Genomic DNA, 22688 nt, shown 5'->3' on the forward strand with positions numbered 1-22688 from the left:
GCATGTCTTCTTTCAGACATCTGGACTTGCCCAGTACGTCAACGATGTCCCGCCTGTACAGCGTGAAGTGTGTGCATCATTCGTCATCAGCACCGTCGGTAATGCTGAAATCGACACCGTCGACACTTCTGCAGCTCTGGTAACTTAAACATGATCATTTTGATTGACGCCCCTTGATGTTAAGTAATTCCATGCCGTTTGGTTTACAATCAATCACGTGAGTACGTGACAGAACGTGACACAGCCGTGGCAGATCTCCCGAGATCTCACGCACCTGCTGAAACCATTTCTTGGGTCATGGGATGTCCAGTCGCCTGACTGTAAGACGGACTGTGCTGAGTTACGTCCCTTGGGCATGCCTGGAACCGATACACACGCACGTACGCACGTACACACGCACGCAAGCGCAAATGCACAGCCTCTGATACCTGCACGATCTTCCTAAAGCGTTTTTCGTGTTCTGCAAATCATCAATATTCCCATCCAACACACACATGGATAATACTGGGTAAAAGTGAGACTCAGGCTATATTACTTCGGTGCGTCGTTGTACGTCACTGTGCCTTACATATATGGTATATATTGCAGAGGCTACACAAAATACTAACTACTTATGTAACTAGGCAAGAATAGTATTACATGTACATAGGTATTGCAACTACGGCTCAAAATTCAAATGCACCTGAACCATCCCCAAACTGTTTAATTACTGAAAGAAGCATCTGAGAAATTATTATCATTATTATTCAAATGGAAAACTTTTGTAAGAAACCACATGGAGATTTTACGTGCTTATCATAATATGTACGCCTGTTTTTGTGTGCCCCATTACTCTAATTTACATTCCTACATATTTAGACGATTCTGAACGAAACCATTGATGAGTTACATTTGGAATCATGGAAGTCTGACTTGATATAGCATTCATTGCCACGGAACCAATATCGTTGTTGCAATCGACACACGCAGATCAAACGCATTAAACTAGCACTTTCAACCCTCAGCGCATCCGCATGGTTACAAACAACCAATTGTAATATCCCTGTTACATGTTACATCATAATAACGCATGTCGCTTTAGGGAAATTACAGCATCTCGAAACTTATAATTCCATCTCGATATGATGGGGAAAAGCCAACACTGTGAACATGACGTCATCTATGTTGTCATCAAATGTCACTTAATGATGTCAGCATAGCGTCAATACTATGTGAAAATAGTATCATAGTCCTGGAGGTTTAGTGACTAGCTTTATTTAGTCCAAATGGATAATACATAGATATGAATTCAATTTGATGTAAACCTTCTACACGTATGTCTATCCTCAGAGTTATCCTGGAGTTCTGAGATACATCTCTGCTTCTGACATACCCTCTGGAGGCCGGAACAGCTTCAGCCCAACAGTCTTCCTTGATGAAGAGGTACTGGCACATTTGCACTGTAACTGACAGATGACTCTTTTGGTCTTCCGTAACCCATGCTTGTCGTAAGAGGCGACGAACTGGAACGGGTGGTCAGGCTCGCTGACTTGGTTGACACATGTCATCGTATCCCATTAGCGTAGATCGATGATCATGCTGTTGATTAATGGATTGTTGACACCCACCTGAAAACAAGGAGTCATGATCGTACTTAGGACAAATGTTGTGTCGCTGTTACATGAACCCGTGAAGGTCTGGGTTAGAATTGGTCTTCAGCAACCCATGTTTGTCGTAAGAGGCGACTAACGGGATCGGGTGGTCAGACCCGCTGACTTGGTTGACACATGTCATCGTGTCCCAATTGCGTATATCGATGCTCATGGTGTTAATCACCTGATTGTCTGGACCAGACTCGATTATTTACAGATCACCGCTATATAGCTTGAATATTGCTGGGTGTGGCGTAAAACTAAACTCACTCACTCACTGAATAAAACATGATAATTTCTATTTGATTTTTAAACATCAATTAATATAATATATAAATGCCCGCGTGTAGTGACTATCTAGCGATGGCCTCAGTCAATCATGTTTTGACCCACTCAGGATGTGATGCTATTCATCAGCTACTTCTACACCCTTTATATTTTCCAATTTCTCAAATCATTGTATTTCGCCGTTTCTGGCCACCATCCTTCTATGTCTATTTAAATATGGAACAAGAACAAGAACAGGATGCCAGAAGTCACATGAAGTACATAATATACATGATTACAGTACATAATATGAGGTGTGTATGGGGTTGGGGTGGGGATGGGGTGACAACCATTTATTGGCATGAGTATATAACAGTTGTGCACAAGGATATGTGGGACAAATGTTGTGCTATCTACACATACAATTTATGATACATTCTTTTCGAAGATAACAACACTTTAATAAGTTTAACATTTTTGGTTGTTAGTAATTTATTAATTCTATTATGGATACATGTAATAGTACCTTGGGATGTATAGTTTTTTGCTTTCCTTTCTAAATGGACAAGCTGATCTGAGTACACAGTTTTACACTTTGTCTTTGTCCAGATCTTCTGCAGTGGCCGGGTTCTCTACAGCGGGCAGCCAATCGGTATCATCGTTGCATGTAGGAACACAATACCTCATCGTGATAATGATTTCATTTATGTTTGGACACATGACTTCCGGCAAAGGTGCCTTGTGGGTACTGTACAGAGTTACGTCCCTTAGCGGACCTCGATTTGTCAAAGCTGAGGGTTTCGTCAACGTGGAAAAGATTCAACCTACCAATACTATGACTGTACTGACATCCCCTATATTGTTGATTGCAGAACTACTTTTCTGAAGAGAAAATATACCTAACCCACTTAACAATCATGAGTCAAAGTCAGGTCCCTAATCTGACAAAATCAGTCGTTTAACCCACTCAGCCAACGACGGTTCCACACACATGGAAGGACAACTGGTAGTCTAGACGGCGGACTTTGTGTACCCCTCTGATAAATGTAAATTGGCTCGGCTCCCACGGCCGAAAGCTATGAATACGCAATGCCATTTAGAAAGTGATCAAATGCAACAATGTTATATGTGGGAATACACACACTCTCAGTAAAGTACAGATTCTAGTACTTTTTTGTTAATTTATAGTTTGGGTGAGCGTAATTTTACGGTTTATCGTAAAGTACTGAAAGAACCCATGTTCTTAAAAAAATGGTAATGTCTCGTTGTAGTTGACAAACTATCAGCTGACACAGCAGCCAGCATGGTGAAGGTTACCTACAAGAACGTCCAGCCTCCCATCATTACAATGGAAGATGCTATGCAGAAGAAGTCAGTATTTCCAAATGTTGTCAAAGGGATCAAAGTTGGTGATGCAGCAGGTAACACAGTTTTACGTCATGTTCATTCTGTTGTCAGCCATCAACTTATATATGCTTTCGAATACAAATTTATTAGACTAGCAATAGACCTTTGATGAATTGTTCACTTCCACACGTATGACAACGGAGACTAGACGACCAGCTACATTCACAAGATATGTTTTCAACCAGGTATTGTCAATACTATTGATCTGAAACTTACATGATACTATTCATGTAAAACCCTTGCCAGAATTAACAAGTTCACTTGCAGATCAGCATTGGTGGGATTTTTTGATCTAACATGAATCGAGTTGCAATACAATAAACTAGAATTATACTTACGGTCTGCGTAAGTACCAGTGAAATGTGAACTTTTTTTTACTCTGATTGTCTTGATACAAATTCAGTTCGATACACCCTGAATACTTGTCTGAGCTCTCTATATATTGGTTCTTGAACTATGCCTTTGCAGCTGCAATAGCGAGCTCAGACCAGAAAATCACCGGCCGGATCAAGATGGGGAGTCAGTACCACTTCCATCTGGAGACACATGTAAAAATCCCTGTTCAGTGTTACGCCGCACTCCAGCCTGTTCATGTAACCCTGATGAAACATTATGCTTGTCTGGCTTGTCTGGCCCATCTGATAGTTCAGATGCATTCTCTGAGACCATCACGCCTTTTCTCTGAGCTGTCGGCATGACAACTTCCCAGAGCTTGGTACTGATAACCTGTAGAATCTGGAAGTATCATAGGATAAGTATTATTTTTATACGTACAAATATAAACAGCTGCGTCTTCATTACTAATAAATCTCCCAAAGTACTCATTATCTAACTTTTTTTATTCATTGATTAAAACATATTCTACTCACAAATGTGAAAGGGATTGGGGACAAGTTATTCAACTTAAAACACCAGGTCACAAATGTGAAAGGGATTGATATAGTTATTCATTTTCAAATTACACTTAGGTCGCTGATATTTACATCGGCATTTTCAATAGTATACGTCTTAGGAAGGTACAGAGAGAAAGTATAAGAAAATTAAAGAGAGAAGAGAGGAAGGGACCCAACTTATGTGAACACTCAAAAACGGTTTGATTGATAAATTAAAAACAACATATATTCATTCTGTTGAACAGTACTATTAATATCTGAACTTCCAAGTAACATTAATGACAATGTGATTGGAGAGCCACCTTTTACAATATTTTTAAATTTAACATTAATGTCTCTTTGAGTGTTATACAGATTACATTCTAATAGGAAGAGATGTACATTTTCACACGCATTGCCACAGTAACAAGAAGCTCTTTCATGTTAAAAAGATACAGGTCGAAGGTCAAAGCTGACATAAATCATACATCCCAACTTTTTTCAGTATGGTTTATATACATTTTAAATACATCAGAGGTTGCAGTTTAGCATGTTATGTGTACATACTAGTATAGTATTCAGTATTCCAAAGAGGTGAATCATCTTTCTATTTACTGAACTAATTTGTTGAAGACAACATCAATACTTGAAATAGTAAAAATCAAAACAAATAGGTTTGTAGGTTGAACAGATTTACATACAATTTGCTGTTTGTTGTGATGAATTGTCATAAACGATATTTCTATAGATTTTTCTTAAATACTACATTTAAACTTAAATGTTTTATTTTAAAAATATGATTTTTTCATATCGACTCATAAGTAATAATATCCTCATTCCACAGGTGAGCATCTGCTACCCAGCAGAAGATGGAGTGGGTATGAATATTCTCTCATCAACACAGTGGACAGATATGGTCCAACAGGTGACATCCAAGCTCCTCACCATTCCTGAGAGCCGGTAATTGTTTGTGAAAGAACATCATTCGTGAGTTCACGTGTGTTGTAAACAGTGAATATCGAGTAAATGTAAACATTACCAAAGACGTTATGTTTAACGTCAATGCAATCCATCTTAGCTACCCTCAGAAACAAATTCCTCTGGGTTGGTTGGTTGGTTGTTTAACGCCGCACTCAGCAATATTCCAGCTATATGGTGCCGGTCTGTAAATACCCAAGACTGGACCAGACAATCCATTGATCAACAGCATGAGCATCGATCTACGCAATTGGGAACCGATGACATGTGTCAACCAAGTCAGCGATCCTGACCACCTGATCCCGTTAGTCGCCTTTTACGATAACCATGGATTACTGAATACTAATTTTAACCGGGATCATCACAGGTCACTTCAGCAATTACCTTTGGCAAAGCTCTCTATTCGTAACCGAGCGTTAGATTTTCGAAGTTCTCTTAACGCTAAGATAGTCGTAAGTGCCACAAGTTAACACGGGATACGATGACACGTGTCAACCAAGTCGGCGAGCCTGACCACCCAATCCCGTTAGTCGCCTCTTACGACAAGCATGGGCTACTAAAGACCAATTGTAACGGGGATCTTCACGGGTCCTTTGGGTATAAAAGGGAAGAGCAGATAATCTGAAGCACCCGCTATTAACAAATATGTATGAAACATAAGTACTTACACCACACGGCAGAACTACTGCCAAAATTTATATGTTTGAAAATATAATGATAATTACAGATAATTTGCAATTACAACTTTTGTGAAGAAAAGTCGATGTTTAAGTTTATAAAACGTTTGAGAAATATGCCAAAGTGCGTGTTAAAAGTATACATATTCTACACTGAAAATGTCCAAACGTGTAATTGTTCAACTCCTGTTTGATACTACTATCGAAAACAAGTTTTATTTATTTTGTGCTCAACTGATTATATCTGTGCTGTGAAGTACTGCTATTTTGGAGTTCAAACCAGATTTGTGAAATGGTCAATGCAATTTATATCAAAAGCAAACTATGGTGAATGGTTCAAGGAGTTAAATGTTTTCACTGTATATGTTTTTAATTTTCACTGGATATGCTGGGTTTACAACTGCCCACTGCATATGTTGTTTACAGTTTTCAACTGCATGTGTGTTTACAGTTTTTACTGCATGTGTGTTTAGTTTTCACTTCGTGTTTGCAGTTTTCATTACCTATGTTGTTTACAGTTTCCACTGCATGTGTGTTACAGTTTCCACTGTATGTGTGTTTAAAGTTTCCACTGCATGTATGTTTACAGTTTCCACTGCATGTGTGTTTATAGTTTCCACTGCATGTGTGTTACAGTTTCCACTGCATGTGTGTTTACAGTTTCCAATGCATGTGTGTTACAGTTTCTAATGCATGTGTGTTACAGTTTCCACTGCATGTGTGTTTATAGTTTCCACTGCATGTGTGTTACAGTTTCCACTGCATGTGTGTTACAGTTTCCACTGTATGTGTGTTTACAGTTTCCACAGCATGTGTGTTTACAGTTTCCACTGCATGTGTGGTTACAAGTTTTACACTCCTTCCCTTTATTTCAGCATAAACGTGACAGTCAGACGTCTAGGGGGATCATACGGATCCAAAATTACCCGCGCCGCCTTACCAGCTTGCGCTGCTTCCCTTGCGGCCCACATCTTGAGAAGGTACGTTGCCATAGAAACCTTTAGAATTACTACTCATGCAGTTCTACCTTACAAAACGTTTTCTTAAAACAAATGTCAAATATACTTTTCCCGCCTACACAAAGAAATTGAGTGTTAAGCCAATACAATCCAAAAATATCCACTTTAGGACAGGGGCGTTGGGGTAACCTAGTGGTTAAAGCGTCTGCTCGTCACGCCAAAGGCCCGGGTTCGATTTCCAATATGGGTACAGTGTGTGAAGAACATTCCTGTGTCCTCCGCCGTGATATTGCTGGAATATTATGGAATATTACTAAAAGTGGCGGAAAACACAAATCGCTGACAATGTTTAGATATTACTCGAAGTGTCCAAATCCATTTATTTATTTCAAACGCGTTACACAATGGACACTATTTTATATTCGATGGGAGCCTAAGGTAGCTAGCCTACTGGTTATTGCCTTCGTTTGTCGCGTCGAAAGCTCAGGTTTGTACCGCTAATGTATACAGTGGGTTAAGCCTATGTCTAGTGTACCCTCTGTGATACTGCTGGATTATAGCCAAAACGACGTAAAACAATACTCACTCCTGTTTCAGGCCTGTCCGTCTGGCGATGAACTTCCACACCAACATGAAGACTATAGGGAAACGTTTTCCCTATTTGGCGGATTATACAGTAAGAGTCATTCTTAACTTTGTTTTGGATATCTTAAATATAGCTCTGTTACCATCATGCTAATGCTGAAATACCCGTGAAGATTCGTGCTAGAACGCCTTCAGTTACATTTGATGTGCCATGTTATTACCACGGAATACCATTCAACGCTACCAATATTCTACTGAAATAGTATCGCCACACGATATATTCGAGCTTCATGGTGGCGGTCTGCAAATGAGCAAGTCACTATCACTAATCCAGTGATCAATATCATGAGCATCAATTTGTTCTTTAATTTGATGTATTTACGACGACATTGGAAGCGTTAAATATATTTAAATTTCAAAAACTCTAAGATGATACGCCGTCAAAAACGAAATGAATGGGTATGTGGTTTACTACTTTACGAATGCAACTGTTTCTTATCCAAATAACAATATTAACACACATTCTTCGTTTGGTTTGGTTTGTTGTTTAACGCCGCACTCAGATTGATAATACGATGTGCCGTTGAGATTGACATCCAGTGATCGAGGGGTAAAATATCAACGCATTGAGCATGCACTAGTTGCCTGGATATGTGCGCTATATAAATATCCTATAATAATATTAATAATAATAATAATGGCTTTCTTTTTGCTGCTCAGGACCAGTCACTTCCCACTCGCAATCGCGAAAATGTGATTCTTAAAGAAAATATTAACATGAAATGCCGACTGTGTAATGAATTTACAGAGACTGTCCAACACCTTGTCAGTGGATGCCCTTCTTTGGCACAAACAGCATATCTTAACCGACATGATGGCATGGCTCGTTGCTTCTACTACCGTCTCCGCCATGTCTGTGGCTTTGTCCATTCATGGTACGACCCTGAACATGTCCAGGGCATCATGGAATATGATGCTTTCAAACTTCTGTGGAATTGGCCCATATACAGCCTCAGAAGAATTCCTGCCAACAAACCTGATCTTGTCCTTTTTGATAAAGGCAATGAATTTATTTATATCATTGAATTTTCTGTCCCTTTTTGACAGTAACGTGATTGGCAAGACTCAGGAAAAGCATGATAAATATGCGGACCTCGCCTTTGAAATGTCTCGCTTGCATCCCAAGTACACTGCCGTCAGGCTCCCCATTGTTCTCCGTGCCCTTGGTTTGGTCCCTCCTGATCTCTTGGCGCAGATCAGGAGAGTGCCCGGGTTCTCCACCACGAGCACAGCCCTTTTGACACTCTGGGTAATGCAGAAGGCTGCAGTGTTGGGGAGCCTTCATATTCTCCGGAAAGTTCTTGGTGGGTTCGTCTAGGCAGTGTTTCCTGGGAGAAGTCCCATTCGCTGTCTGGGCTGCGTGTAGAGGGGATAAGGGCCCTGAGCTGATGATGAGCCTTACCAGCCTGACTGTGCCAGGATCACCCGAACCCTCTCTGCTGCAATTTCATCTTTAATCTGTAAAATATAATAATATATGACGGCGGATTATAGATAATCGAGTCTGGACCGGACAATCCAGACAAACAGTATGGACATTGATCTACGTAACTGGAATACGATGATATATGGCAACCAAGTCAGCGAGAGTGAACACCCGTTCCCGTTAGTCGCCTCTCACGTCAAACATGGGTTGCTGAAGACAAATTCAAACCCGGAACTTCACGGGTTCATAATAACCGCGACACATCATATGTCCCTAGTACTATCATAGGGGCGCTGGGGTAGCCTTGTGACTAAAGCTTTCGCTCGTCACGTAGAAGACCCTGGTTCGATCCCACATGAATACAATTTTCGAAGCCGATTTCTGGTGTCCCCCGCCGTGATATTGCTGGGATATTGCTAAAAGCGGCGTAAAACTAAACTCACTCACTCGCTCACCATACTATGATCACAACTCCCTGTTGTCAGGTGGGCGTCAACAACGACGGGAAACTGAACGGAATCCAGCTTACTGTGAACGCCGACTGTGGAATGTCCCCCAACGACAATGCTTTCATCGCATTCGGCCCATGCATGGACAACGGTGATAATTCAATCTGGTTTCGTACATTGATTCTTTCCTCCAAGGCAATACCCCTTGTAGCTTTTTATGCAAATTGTGTAGTAAACAGAGGGTGTTGCTGTTTTCCTTGATGAACACCTGGTGTCATCAATGATCAATCCACGTAAGTTTGTGGCTTTGGCGTTTAGTCTCTATTTCAATTTGAAATTTAAGTTTAATGTTTTGCCATTTTAACCAAATGGAATATTTTTTGTTATTCATTCACTGTGTGGGCCGTACATATTTATGTTTGCATAATTTCAATCGAGTTCACTTCAGTTCGAATAAATGATTGGTTGAAGTTGGTGTAACCATATTGCTTCTGATTCAGAGACAATACAAGGTCATTGTTAGTTGTGGTATTACTTGTTTCTTTTACCGAGGTGATGGGGTAGTCTAATGGTTATAAGCGTCCTCTCGTCACGCTGAAGGTCCGGGTTCGATTCCCCACGTGGGTAGAATATGTGAAACTCATTTATCCCCCGCGATATTTCTGGAATATTGCAAAAGCGGCGTAAAACCATACTCATTCACTACTTGTTTCTTTTCCCAGCCTACTATTGCCCAACGTGGGACTTCAAACCTGTTCTCCTGAAGACTAATCTACCGACTAACACCGCTACACGATCACCGGGTAAGATGAAGACTTGCAACCGATGCAACTGTTTACATGTTTATAATTTCATCGAATAATGAGATTCATTTACCAACAGGGTCGTGCCCCGCTAACTTCATCATGGAGTCGATGATGGAACACGTGGCCAAAGTCCTGAACAAGGATCCGCTGGAGTTTAGGAAAATAAACCTGTTCAACAAAGGACAAGTGAGCAACATTAGACAAGATTCATTCATGCTTTGTTTCATCACATACACGATCTTGTAGCATCAGAAACCCATGCTTGTCCCAAGAGGCGACCAACGAGAACAAGTAGTCAGGCTCGCTGACACCAGAAATGGGCTTCACATTATCGTATCCACGTTATAATTATAAAGATTTTCAAGGAAATTTACAAATTCGAACCCGGGTCTTCAACGTGACGAGGGAACGCTTTAACCATATGGCTTCCCCACCGCCCCTATGATCGTACTAGGGACATATGTTTTGTCGCGGTTATATGAACCCGTGAAGATCCGGGTTAGAATTTGTAAACTTCCTTGAAAATCTTTATAATTCAATTACATTCTTCCTTGACCCGTGAAGATCCGGGTTAGAATTGATCTTCAGTAACCCATGCTTGTCGTAAGAGGCGACTAACGGGAACGGGTGTTCACTCTCGCTGACTTGGTTGACATATGTCGTTGGTTCCTAATTGCGTAGATCGATGGTCATGCTGTCAATGCCTTGATTGTTAGTTTAGCTGTAAACATATGTCATCTCTAGCCATCATGGGCAACGACAACGGCGTTCCTCAAATGATGCCACTGCGGTAGCATAATATTTTTACCAAGGCAATTGTGAATATAAACAAACGGGCAAAAGAAACGATACCAAGTGGAAATCACTGATAATACAAAACGACAAACCACCATTGTGAAAAAGGAAAGTGAATTTTAATAACAGGTGTACGGGCAGTGATTTCGACTTGGTATCGTTCTTTTGCCCGTTAATTTACTTGAAATAACGACAAATTAATCGAAGTAGCCCGACAATACTCGACAATACTTAAATTTATCTCAGTAACGAGTAAAAACGATATTTTAAAGGCATAATGGAATAACGAGAAAATCATGGAAATTATAAAAATATATTCGAAGAGATAAAAACTCGACAATTTGACAGGCTAGCCAAATTATTATCTGACATTATGTGTGTTTTTCAGACAACCGCCGGTGGAATGGTTCTGAAATATTGCAACATCAAAGAGATGGTGGCTCAGCTGGAGACGTCAGCTGATGTCCAGAACAGAAAACAACAGATCGCAGCTTTCAACCAGGTACCATCATGTCTAGCAATGGAACTCGACGTGTATTCTTAAGCTGCAACCTTAGACCTGTTTTAGCGCACCCGCTTGTGATGTCATGATGTACCCGCATGACCAGAGAAGCTACAAATAGATTTTCAAATACATTTTGAAGAGAATTCACCTGCAGGTAAAAAAAGCCAATTAAGAAGTAGTGCTTAGGTGTTTGCATTTACGTGTACAAAAAAATAGAGCATAAAGCAATAAAGGGGCATATGGGTATTTTTAAGTTTATTGCCGAGCTTTAGAAAGAAAACACACGAGAAATGGATTTCACCAAACGTTTCAAACGTTATCAAAACACTGCAAACTTAACTATGACATCAGTGTATAGCAAATATACCCTCTTCAAAGCAAGAAACGCATAGGCTAGGCGTTTCCACCAGTTCATTTCGATATATTTTGACAGCAATCGTCATTAAGACAATTCCGCAGTTTCAATCCCGTTAATCATGTTTTAGTGGTAAACAATGAAAACGATACATCAAAAGTGCATGCAGAAAAGGATTGCCCCGTAATGCACGTGCTATGTGTCGGACACATGAGTAGAGATATGGACTATAAAAAGACCAAGCCAAATTCGTCATTTCATTACGAAATTTACGACCGAAAATGCCAAAATTGAATGCTATTGACCGAAATATCGCCATTGGGCGTTTGGAAGCAGGGTGTTCCAGTCTGCCGTAGCAAGACACTTCGACATCCACCACAGCACCATATCTCGATTATGACATCGATGTACCCGCTTCAATTCGACCCAAGATCGTCCCAAAAGTGGAAGACCTGCTCAGGACTGATGTTTCGCCTACGTCACCGATTTGCTACAGGAAGGAGGACAACAATCAGAGAGTGGGAATTCGAGAACATCGACCAAACGTTGGACCTGTCCTGACACGACTACACCGCAACGACGTGTCCAAAGGTGCAACAGGCTACAGGCATGGGACCTTGGGAACGCATGGAACGCGTTTGGTTCAGCGATGAATCACATTTCCTCTTGCAACGACGGCATGGGAGACAACGTGTCTATCGACGTCCACACGAACGTTTTGCGCCGAACTCCGTTCAACAGGTGGACAGATTTGGTGGAGAAAGATTTGGCGGTGATAGGAACCATGTCCTAAAATGATAGATAAGAGCGAGTTGATGGTTCAAGGTAATCTTACAACAAATCGTTACATCGACCACACTCTGTGACCTCACCTCCTCCCACTTTTTAACCGCCAGAAGGAGTTGTTTGAACACAACTCACGTCCCCACATGGCTTGTATAACAGGTGCCTGTCTCGCCAATGCAAACGTCTATGTCCTTCCCTGGCCTTCCAAATCGCCTGATCTGAACCCGATCGAGCATCAATAGGATGAACTTGATCGGCGCGTCTGTAAACGTCACCGTCGTCCTGAGACACTTGAAGAACATGCCAACGCGTTGCAGGAGGAATAGCGAAGTAAATATCCGACAACTTGTGCAATCCCTTACAGTGCGGTGTCGAGCGGTGACAGCTGCAATAGGTGGTGTCACCAGGTACTGACCTGAACACCCCTTGTGTCCACACATGTGCAGTGAGTGAACTGACTTAATGCTGACAATGACAACAATACATATGTTCATCCGTGTGTCGAATTCCCCTCATCTATGTTCCAGCTCTATCGACTTATGTACACTTAAATACGTTTAATACATTTCCTTAATTTTGGCCTATGCGTTTATTTTTTTGAAGAGTGTATGACCATTTCCTTTCGGTATCAGTTTTATCTACCATGTCTGCATATTGCTCGGAAATATGTTTGCAATTGGAAATACATTTGTAGTCCTTAATGGTATTCATTTAATTTAGATAAAGGACCTGCGAAGATCTAGATAAGAACTCATCTTCAACCGACCTTGAATATAGTTATCGGTGAATAACGAGATCGTCAGCCTTAGACGATGCATGTCATGGTATTCCAAATGCGTTGATCGATGCTCATGATGTCAATCACTGGTGTACGTGGATCTGACTCGATTATATAACAAGCATAATCCCATAGGTCGGAAATTACCCAGTGTTGCTTTTGTAGCAGGCGGTGGAGTCACCCCACAGATTATCATATATCCCACATCCTTACCTTAGTTTGCTGAGGTGGTTAACCTGTTTGGACATTGGACAAGGCATCTGTCTTCGGATCAGAGGTTCCGTTGTTCGAATCCCAGCACGGGACTCGGATAGTTTATGGCGGCTACACTTTAAACAACAAACAAAACAAATCAGAACATAAAAGTGACGATCCCAGTTCGTCTTTATACAATAAAAAAGAAAACAGTTCATTCCGTGTCTACCAGACCAATACCTGTACCGAGTAAATATTCCAATAATTAGTCGTCAGTACTCCTCAGAAATAAGGGTCACAATTATATCCTTGCGGGGAGTAGAACCGAAACCTTGGGGGTCTCACGTTGCCACTTATGTCATATTTGTACTCAGGCCAACAGATGGAAGAAGAAGGGCATTTCAGTTGTGCCTCTCCGCTTTGACCTACCCATCACCAACCTCAACTACAGCGTCTTCGTGACCATCTACCACGGGGATGGCTCCGTCGCAATATCGATCGGTGGCGTTGAGAACGGTCAGGGAATCTTCACAAAGGTTGGTGTAGATTTATACGTACATGTACAATAAGTACTTGTTGCTGTTGATATAAATACTTGTTTAGAACAATACTGATATAAGTTCAGATCAATATTCCTTTCTTGGAAATCCTCTAATGGAAAATGTTGATAGGTATTCAACAAGGAGATGTCAAGGTGAGGTGAAATTGGGTTTAACGTCGTGCTTGAGAATATCTCGCTGATATGACGACGTGCATGCGTGTGTATGTGTGCGGCTGCTTGTACTATCCCAGACCAAAGCTGGTTTTATAGTGCTAGCCCACTGAGATACCATGCCGCAGTGAAGCATGAATACCCCACTCAGACACATTATACTGACTCCGAGCCGACCAGTCCTTGTTGTACCCATTAATGCCGAGCGCCAGGCAGGGACGAACAAGTACCACATTTTAACGTCTTTTGGTATGACGCGGTCGGGGATCGAACCCGCGATCTTCCGCTCTCCGTGCGGACGCTCTAACCACCTACACCACGGAGGCGGTCCCTTATGTCTCAAGGCCATCAAAAAGAACCCCATTACAAAAACATTAACCATGTTTTAGAGATGATGTCAACAGAAAATATGAGAAAATAATAATTTTTATGGGATATGTTATTGTTTGTTCCTACATAGCAATTCTTTTAGAACCTGTTTGTCCGTCTGAAATAGTTTCGCTTATCCGTTCAGATGTTTGTTGAAGAATTAAAGGTGAGAGGTCAGACATGTTCAGTTCCCGTAAGTAATAACTGACTAATTGCTAAAGGCACCGATAGTAGTAATAGGTAGTCTCAATAGAAACGTATTCAGTTTCACAATTCTTTCCATAAAGCGTTTTACTTTTGAAATGATTATTCTTAATTATGCAAAGACACCTTTGAACCATTTCCTGTGTCTGGGATGTGTTTTACTGAAATGTTTTAAGGGACTTTGAGAGTAATCCCAAATAAGGAACCTTTTTCAGATTCAGATTCTACTCGTTGTGAGGTGATGGGGTAGCCTAGTGGTTAAGGTGTTCGATCGTCACGCCGAAGATCCGGGTTCGATTCCCCACATAGGTACAATGTGTGAAGCCCATTTCTGGTGTCCCTCGCCGTGATATTGCTGGAATATTGCTAAAAGCGGCGTAAAACTAAACTCACTCACTCCCTACTCGGGAGTGTGTTAATACATCCCTCATCCTATTTTGCACCAGGTGATGCAAGTCTGTGCCTATGAGCTTGGTATTCCAATGGACACCATCACCGTAAAGCCGACGTCAAGTTTTGTCGACGCTAACTCATTTACAACTGGTGGCAGCGTCACTAGCGAGGTCAATGCATTGGTAAGTCGCTGGTGAATTTCTTTTGTTCATAACTTTGACGCCATTGAAAGGGACGCCGACTTGTGACGTACCCTTTGTAAAATCACTGCTTGATAGTGACTCATAACACATGCTTATGATATAGCCAGAATCGTACAATAGCAGATGTTTTTTATGGGGGTGGAAAGGGTTTCGGCGCCTCTGTTAACTACCCTTAACTACTTATCAATTTTCCTTTAAAGGGGACCCTGCAGTGCTGTCAACAGTTAAAGGCACGGATGGCCCCGGTCAAAGCCCAGATGTCCAACCCTACCTGGCTCCAGCTGGTCAGCAAGTGCTTCAGCAAAGGAATGGACCTGACAGCGCAAAGCCTGTAATGTTCACACTAAACTTGCTGTTCCTTCAGGGATGGGGGAGAAGGCTAGATGTAACTAAAAGTACTGTTGGAAATAGAAAAAAAATGTTTTTTCGCATTGATATCTACAATTTATGTAGTTAATATGTGTAAGTGTGAAATATCTGTTAAACTAAGTTCGGCCTAACTACAGTCTCAGTGGTAGGGAGGTAGGAAACGTAGAAAAAGGACTTTACTGGGGAGAGAATAGTGCAGAAATGAGAGATGCAGTGATTTTCTAAGTCCAAAACGACTTATTTGGAACAGGCCATGGCTTTATGCAAATTAGTGTGCAATGATATTATATTACAAAGGACAATTTTTAAATGTCCACTTTGAAATTAAACTAGCTTCATTATAAACGATAGCTGACGTCAAAAAAATAATAACTTTAATACTGAAACTATGAAGGATGTAGCTGCCATGGAGTCTCACTATCACTATAAAAAGAAACAGGTAGGAGGGGTCATCTCAAAAGCAAAACCATGACGGCTGTCGCAGACGGTGGTTGGGGTCGGGCTGGGGATATAGATTTAAGCTGAGATACGATAATCCTTTAGGGGAATTAAATTGGGAAGCAAACGGCATGTCATAACAATTTACAAAATATATCCAGTCCTGTCGATCTTCGGGTGGTCATGCTACCGTTATATTTTGAGACATTTAATACGATGACTGATTTAAGCTTTTCCATTGGTATCATACCCTTTTACGTATCTCAACATAAACTTAATGATCAATAGATGAGACATATTCAACACACATGAAAAAGGATAAAATATCTTTGAGATGACCCCTTGTGCATGTAGGCAGGACGTGCATTGCATGCCAGGTGAGTCGACGGTCCGTCGTCATACCTGGCTGAGCGGACTAATTGCCATCTATAGTCTGATCTATTGTTTTGAGCAGCTATTCGTATTTATTCTAAGTTTTGCCCGATTTTACGAGTAAACATGCTTTTCTTGATATACTATTACGCATCCCACTGAATACCCAGTAAGGCCGATGTGGGTTATTTCGATATATCATATTTGTAAATTTTTCAATTTTAGGGATACAGAGTAACAGCCTAAAAACAGTTTCTTTCTATTTCCGACAGTACTTTTTAGGTCTTTACTGCTTTGTATCTTCACCCTGATAATCAGCAGGTATAACAAAACTGTTTGTGCGGAGGGTGACATTAGGTATGGGTTGTAAGCAGTAGGTCAGATGAAGTCACTATTAGCAGCTACGTGATGTATCAATGCGCCACTGTGGTCATATGAAGTGACTAAATATACGTCGATTTAAGACGGTGCGAGTATTTAAGGTGTCTAACACATAACTGCACTTGTTCATCTCCTATACCCTTAGAACCTGTTCTGTCGCCAATGGCTGAAGGGATGGTGTAAATCCAGCTAGGGTCCATGCAGGTAGCAAAAGTAATATAAGTCCCCGTGGTTCCTAGTATGGTGATCTATTGCCTATTTTTATATTGTGATGTCCCCTAAAGTTAAGATGTTTTAGATTTAATTACTAGTTTTACATGTATATCTGTGATATTCTAGTTGTTTTACTGTCATTCGTCGGCAGGTATTTATAATCTCTGTATATATATTCTATTTAAATGTCAAATGTTCTCGTCACGATATGGCTGAAATATTGCCGATGTGACGTTAAATATTAACTCACTCACTCACTCACTTAGAACCTGTCGTGCTGAATGTTAATTGTTGGATACGTTTTGAAACACTCGTAAAATAACTGTATCTAAAAGACACTCGTTTAGTAAGTTCCCTGTATCCTAAAATATATCTTTCAGCACTAATCCAACAGGCGATAGTAGTAAGTACAACGTATACGGTGCAGCCTGTACGGAGGTCGAGATGGACGTTCTGACCGGCGAGAACCAGATCAACAGGGTGGACATCTTATATGACTGTGGAGACAGGTGAGACCAACAGAGTGGCCCTACTCTATGACTGTGGAGAGAGGTAAGACCGACACACTGGACCTACTGTATGACTGTGGAGAGAGGTAAGACCAACAGAGTGGACCTACTGTATGACCGTGGAGAGAGGTAAGACCAACAGCGTGAACATCCTGTATGACTGTGGAGAGAGGTAAGAACAACAGAGTGGACCTACTGTATGACTGTGGAGAGAGGTAAGACCAACAGGGTGGACCTACTGTATGACTGTGGAGAGAGGTAAGACCAACAGAGTGGACCTACTGTATGACTGTGGAGAGAGGTAAGACCAACAGAGTGGACCTACTGTATGACTGTGGAGAGAGGTAAGACCAACAGAGTGGACCTACTGTATGACTGTGGAGAGAGGTAAGACCAACAGAGTGGACCTACTGTATGACTGTGGAGAGAGGTAAGACCAACAGAGTGGACCTACTGTATGACCGTGGAGAGAGTTAAGACCAACAGAGTGGACATCCTGTATGACTGTGGAGAGAGGTAAGACCAACAGAGTGGACCTACTGTATGACTGTGGGGAGAGGTAAGACCAACAGAGTGGACCTACTGTATGACTGTGGAGAGAGGTAAGACCAACAGAGTGGACCTACTGTATGACCGTGGAGAGAGTTAAGACCAACAGAGTGGACATCCTGTATGACTGTGTAGAGAGGTAAGATCAACAGAGTGGACCTACTGTATGACTGTGGAGAGAGGTAAGACCAACAGAGTGGACCTACTGTATGACTGTGGAGAGAGGTAAGACCAACAGAGTGGACCTATTGTATGACTGTGGAGAGAGGTAAGACCAACAGAGTGGACCTATTGTATGACTGTGGAGAGAGGTAAGACCAACAGAGTGGACATAGTGTATGACTGTGGAGAGAGGTAAGACCAACAGAGTGGACATAGTGTATGACTGTGGAGAGAGGTAAGACCAACAGAGTGGACATCATGGGTGGGCTTCTTGTACTAGCCCAGACTGAAGCTGGTTGTAATAGATACCATGCCGCAGTGAAGCAAGAATACCCCACTCAGACACATTCTACTGACTCCGAGCCGACCAGTCCTTGTTGTACCCATTAATGCCGAGCGCCAGGCAGGGACCAACAAGTACCATATTTTAACGTCTTTTGGTATGACGCGGTCGGGGATCGAACCCGCGACCTTCCGCTCTCCGGGCGGACGCTCTAACAGCTACCACACGGAGGCGGTCTCCACCTGGTTGAAATAGTGCATAGAATGTCCCTCCATTGTTCATTTTGCACAGAATTGTACGATGTCAAATCTTTGATTGACAACAGTCATGTGATATGCTCTTTCTTCACCATTGTACCCATCCTTGATGTAACTAACTATATGTATAACAGATAAATAGCACATTTTTATTTTGACCATCTAATCGTGAGTGACACCAATAGACATTAGTTAGAGGCTGCGGTTGTACAAAGGTTTAGTGTGAGTTTTGTGAGTCAACAACATCTTACTATATTCAGTATGAATCCTGAGATTGACGTTGGACAAGCAGAAGGAGCCTTTGTGATGGGCCTGGGATACTGGCTGACCGAACAGATGATCTATGACCCTACGACTGGTACCGCCCTGACTGATGGAACATGGGTACATATCTTCGACTGTCCATACCTTTTCAGTTTTTCCCATATTCCGGCTGCTCTGAATTTTCATTCCAACTTGAAAACTTAACAACTCTCTTATCACAATTGTCCCCACAGGTCTGAAGATCTATGCTCTGATTGAAACATATCGCATTCATTCAAGAAAAGGATTGTGCACAAGTTGTCCAGCTTAGGAAGGGCGGTGGGGTAGCCTAGTGGTTAAAGCGTTCGCTCGTCACGCCGAAGACCCAGGTTCGATTCCCCACATGGTACAATGTGTGAAGCCCATTTCTGGTATCCCCCGCCGTGATATTGCTGGAATATTGCTTAAAGCGGCGTAAAACTAAACTCACTCACTCACTCACTCCAACTTAGGAAAGCCCTCTCCCTGAAAAAATACTCTTTCCTCTGGACGTTCATGCAAAGTCAGCTTGGTTTTCCTTCATCAACATTTTCCAGAACATTCTTTCAGAGGCAAAGCGAGTAGATCTACATCGCAATTTAAAGACCACTCTCAAGTGTAAAGTTAAACATCCACTGAACAATTTACACAATTATTGGAAAACATTATTTTTTATATTTGGCCCGCTTGTTCTCTTTGTTGGGAGATCATGGTATTTAACCTGACTGTACATATGTCTCTATATATACTCATGTCAATAAAAAAATGGTTGTCACCCCTCCCCACCCCCAACCCACCCACACCCACACCCACACCCCACCCTATCCAATAATAAAACTGAAGGGGTGACAACCATTATTGGCAAGAGTATAATTCAAGTGTTCGTCCAATATTAGCACCGATTTTAGCACTCCTCTTTTCTGGAACCTATGTTCGGCTCACAAAGACTCTTTAACAGCTTTGTCAACGTAGAGTATCGTGATCGTCTGATAATGACACTTGATTGAGTTCTGAGTATCTGTTCATGTTAAATGTTATCATGCAAGTTAATAGGGTATAGGAGTCTAAGAATGATTGTGAACCGAATTCCAATTCCAACACCAGCAAAAATATATAATTGTGTTTCTCGTCACATTAGAATGCCAGTGTTACAATATTGCTCAAATCATATGCTACGAATTACATGCAATTTTCTGTCTGTACAGGAATACAAACCTCCAATGGGCAAAGACATCCCTATCGACTTCCGTATCCAGTTCCTGAAGAATGCACCCAACCCACGTGGAGTTTTAAGGTCGAAAGGTAATTGCAGCTCCTGTTTAGCGAGTGGTATACAAATGCATAATGTGCAAAAACGTGAAATCGTGAATAGTGTGAACTGTGTTGTCTCAATAAATCGGGGACGGTGGGGTAGCCTAGTGGTTAAAGCGTTGGCTCGTCACGCCGAAGACCCGGGTTCGAATCCCCACATGGGCACAATGTGTGAAGCCCATTTCTGGTGTCCCCCGCCGTGATGTTGCTGGAATATTGCTAAAAGCGGCGTAAAACCAGACTCAGTCAGTCAGTCAGTAAAGCGATCGCTCGTCACGCCGAAGACCCGGGTTCGATTCCCCACATGGGTATAATGTGTGAAGCCCATTCCTGGTGTCCCCCGCCAGGATATTGCTGAAATATTGCTATAAGCGGCGTAAAACTAAACTCACTCACTCAGTCACTCAATAAATGGTCTATGTTATCTTTCAGCTGTTGGCGAGCCGCCACTGTGTATGGCTGCGTCAGCGTTGTTTGCCGTGAAGCACGCCATCGAGGCTGCCAGAAAGGATATTTCTAAGGACACGTTCTTTCCTCTCGGTATGACTGTCAATCTGACTACTGACACAACTGCATACATATGAAATTAAAAACATAAAATGTTCTGAGTGAGAGTAGCACCTTTATACTGAGGCTTAAATGAAGGAAAGATATGCTTCTACAGTATTCATGTTCCATGTAAAAGATATTAGTAGACACTTAAAAGGTCCTAAGATATTTTGTTACATTGAGTTATATGATTGTCATCTTGATTTAGATCCACTGAATGACCTATGAAAATATACTTTTCATAGAAAAGTGGCACAAGAAACATTTAATATATCTCCAGCCGGAGGTACGAGGATCTAGTCGTCTGAGGACCTGCAACTCGTTATACAGAGTTGCGCCCCTTTGGCGAGCCAGGAACCTATGATCGTGGGATCGAAACCCAGTTCGCCTCCATTTTGTTTCTGTTTGTAAAGCTGAATATCTAAACTCGATGCTGCTTTACTTTTTCCCTTTCTCCCATGTCACCTGACACGAATATGTAATATAATGTCAACTGCAATTTCTCTCGTATTTCTAAAAAGGGGAAATTATCGACTGGCGTTACATCGATATATTGACAAGATACTCCTAATTAGACAGCAGAAAGTATACCTGAAAAGATGTGTTATCGGGAAGGAACAGTGTTGGGATGAAATAAAAGATTTGCTGCTGTTGATATGTGCAACAGTGTTAGTAGCAGACTATGATAATATAAAATTATTCGTATATTTCAGACGGCCCAGCAACGGTGGAGATGATACAAACAGGGTGTCAAGTTGACAGCAGCCTTCTGGTATATGGACATTAGATCACAAACTATAGGATTACGATCAGACAGTCATCATATAACGATCAGACAGTCATCATATAACGATCAGACAACTGCATGATAACGCCAAGAGAGCAAGAGGATAACGTCCAGACAGCTATATACCAGACAACTATCATGAAACTATGTGATAACGATCAGACAGTCGCCAGTTATAAAAAAATAGTGCGTTTGGCTCAAAAGCGGACCGATGAATTGCAATCTAACTCGAAAACTAATAAACATAACATACACAATGAAACACTGATCATAATCAAAACATCATACCCACTCTGTGAAGTTTTTGCAGACTTTTTGTCCTAAAAATAAAAAAGTTGTTTAACAAACTATCATTAAAATATTGACACAGTTCACTATTTGTTACGAGGGAGGAGTGCAGAGAAAGGGACAGCCAGGTGTTCGAGAACGGATGGAGACGGCACAGCACAGGTTAATAAATAAATAACTTTGTCTGTGAACGTGCTTCTCGAACACCTGGCTCTCCCTTTTGAGCCAAACGGACTATAACTATCAGACAGCCATATGATAACAATCAGACAGCTATGGGATAACAATCAAACAGCCGGTGGATAATGATCAGCCGGGAAATGATGATTAACAACTGCCTGTTGCATCGAATTTAATTGAACTGACTTCAATCAACCGATGTCCCCAACTTGCAAATTATGAGAAATCTTGTGTATACTTTGAAGAAAATCAGCTTATGACCTTATGTTTCTACACAGATTTAGTGATACTTGACATGTCCATTTCTCAATGTTTCTCTTTAACTTTGTTTTCAAATTAGACATTG

General features: G+C 41.4%; 1 protein-coding gene across 1 annotated transcript in view; it reads left to right on the plus strand.

The window, feature by feature from the left end:
- The window catches only part of LOC124268729 (xanthine dehydrogenase-like), a 37312-nt gene extending 15208 nt beyond the window's left edge, over positions 1-22104 (plus strand). The window contains exons 16-35 of the mRNA XM_046703755.1: positions 17-139; positions 1330-1422; positions 2508-2565; positions 3170-3319; positions 3774-3853; positions 5022-5137; positions 6708-6812; positions 7389-7467; positions 9348-9462; positions 10034-10114; positions 10194-10303; positions 11301-11414; positions 13906-14067; positions 15263-15391; positions 15613-15743; positions 17566-17694; positions 19206-19329; positions 20433-20529; positions 20971-21078; positions 21801-22104. Coding sequence (XP_046559711.1) covers positions 17-139; positions 1330-1422; positions 2508-2565; positions 3170-3319; positions 3774-3853; positions 5022-5137; positions 6708-6812; positions 7389-7467; positions 9348-9462; positions 10034-10114; positions 10194-10303; positions 11301-11414; positions 13906-14067; positions 15263-15391; positions 15613-15743; positions 17566-17694; positions 19206-19329; positions 20433-20529; positions 20971-21078; positions 21801-21874 — 2178 coding nt within the window. The 3' untranslated portion in view covers positions 21875-22104. The remainder of the gene's footprint in view (positions 1-16; positions 140-1329; positions 1423-2507; positions 2566-3169; positions 3320-3773; positions 3854-5021; positions 5138-6707; positions 6813-7388; positions 7468-9347; positions 9463-10033; positions 10115-10193; positions 10304-11300; positions 11415-13905; positions 14068-15262; positions 15392-15612; positions 15744-17565; positions 17695-19205; positions 19330-20432; positions 20530-20970; positions 21079-21800) is intronic.
- The last annotated feature ends 584 nt before the right edge of the window (positions 22105-22688 follow it).

The sequence above is a fragment of the Haliotis rubra genome, unplaced genomic scaffold (genome assembly GCF_003918875.1).
Source record: "Haliotis rubra isolate DU_JTF1 unplaced genomic scaffold, ASM391887v1 Scf14, whole genome shotgun sequence".
In the NCBI taxonomy this organism is placed as follows: Eukaryota; Metazoa; Mollusca; class Gastropoda; order Lepetellida; family Haliotidae; genus Haliotis; species Haliotis rubra.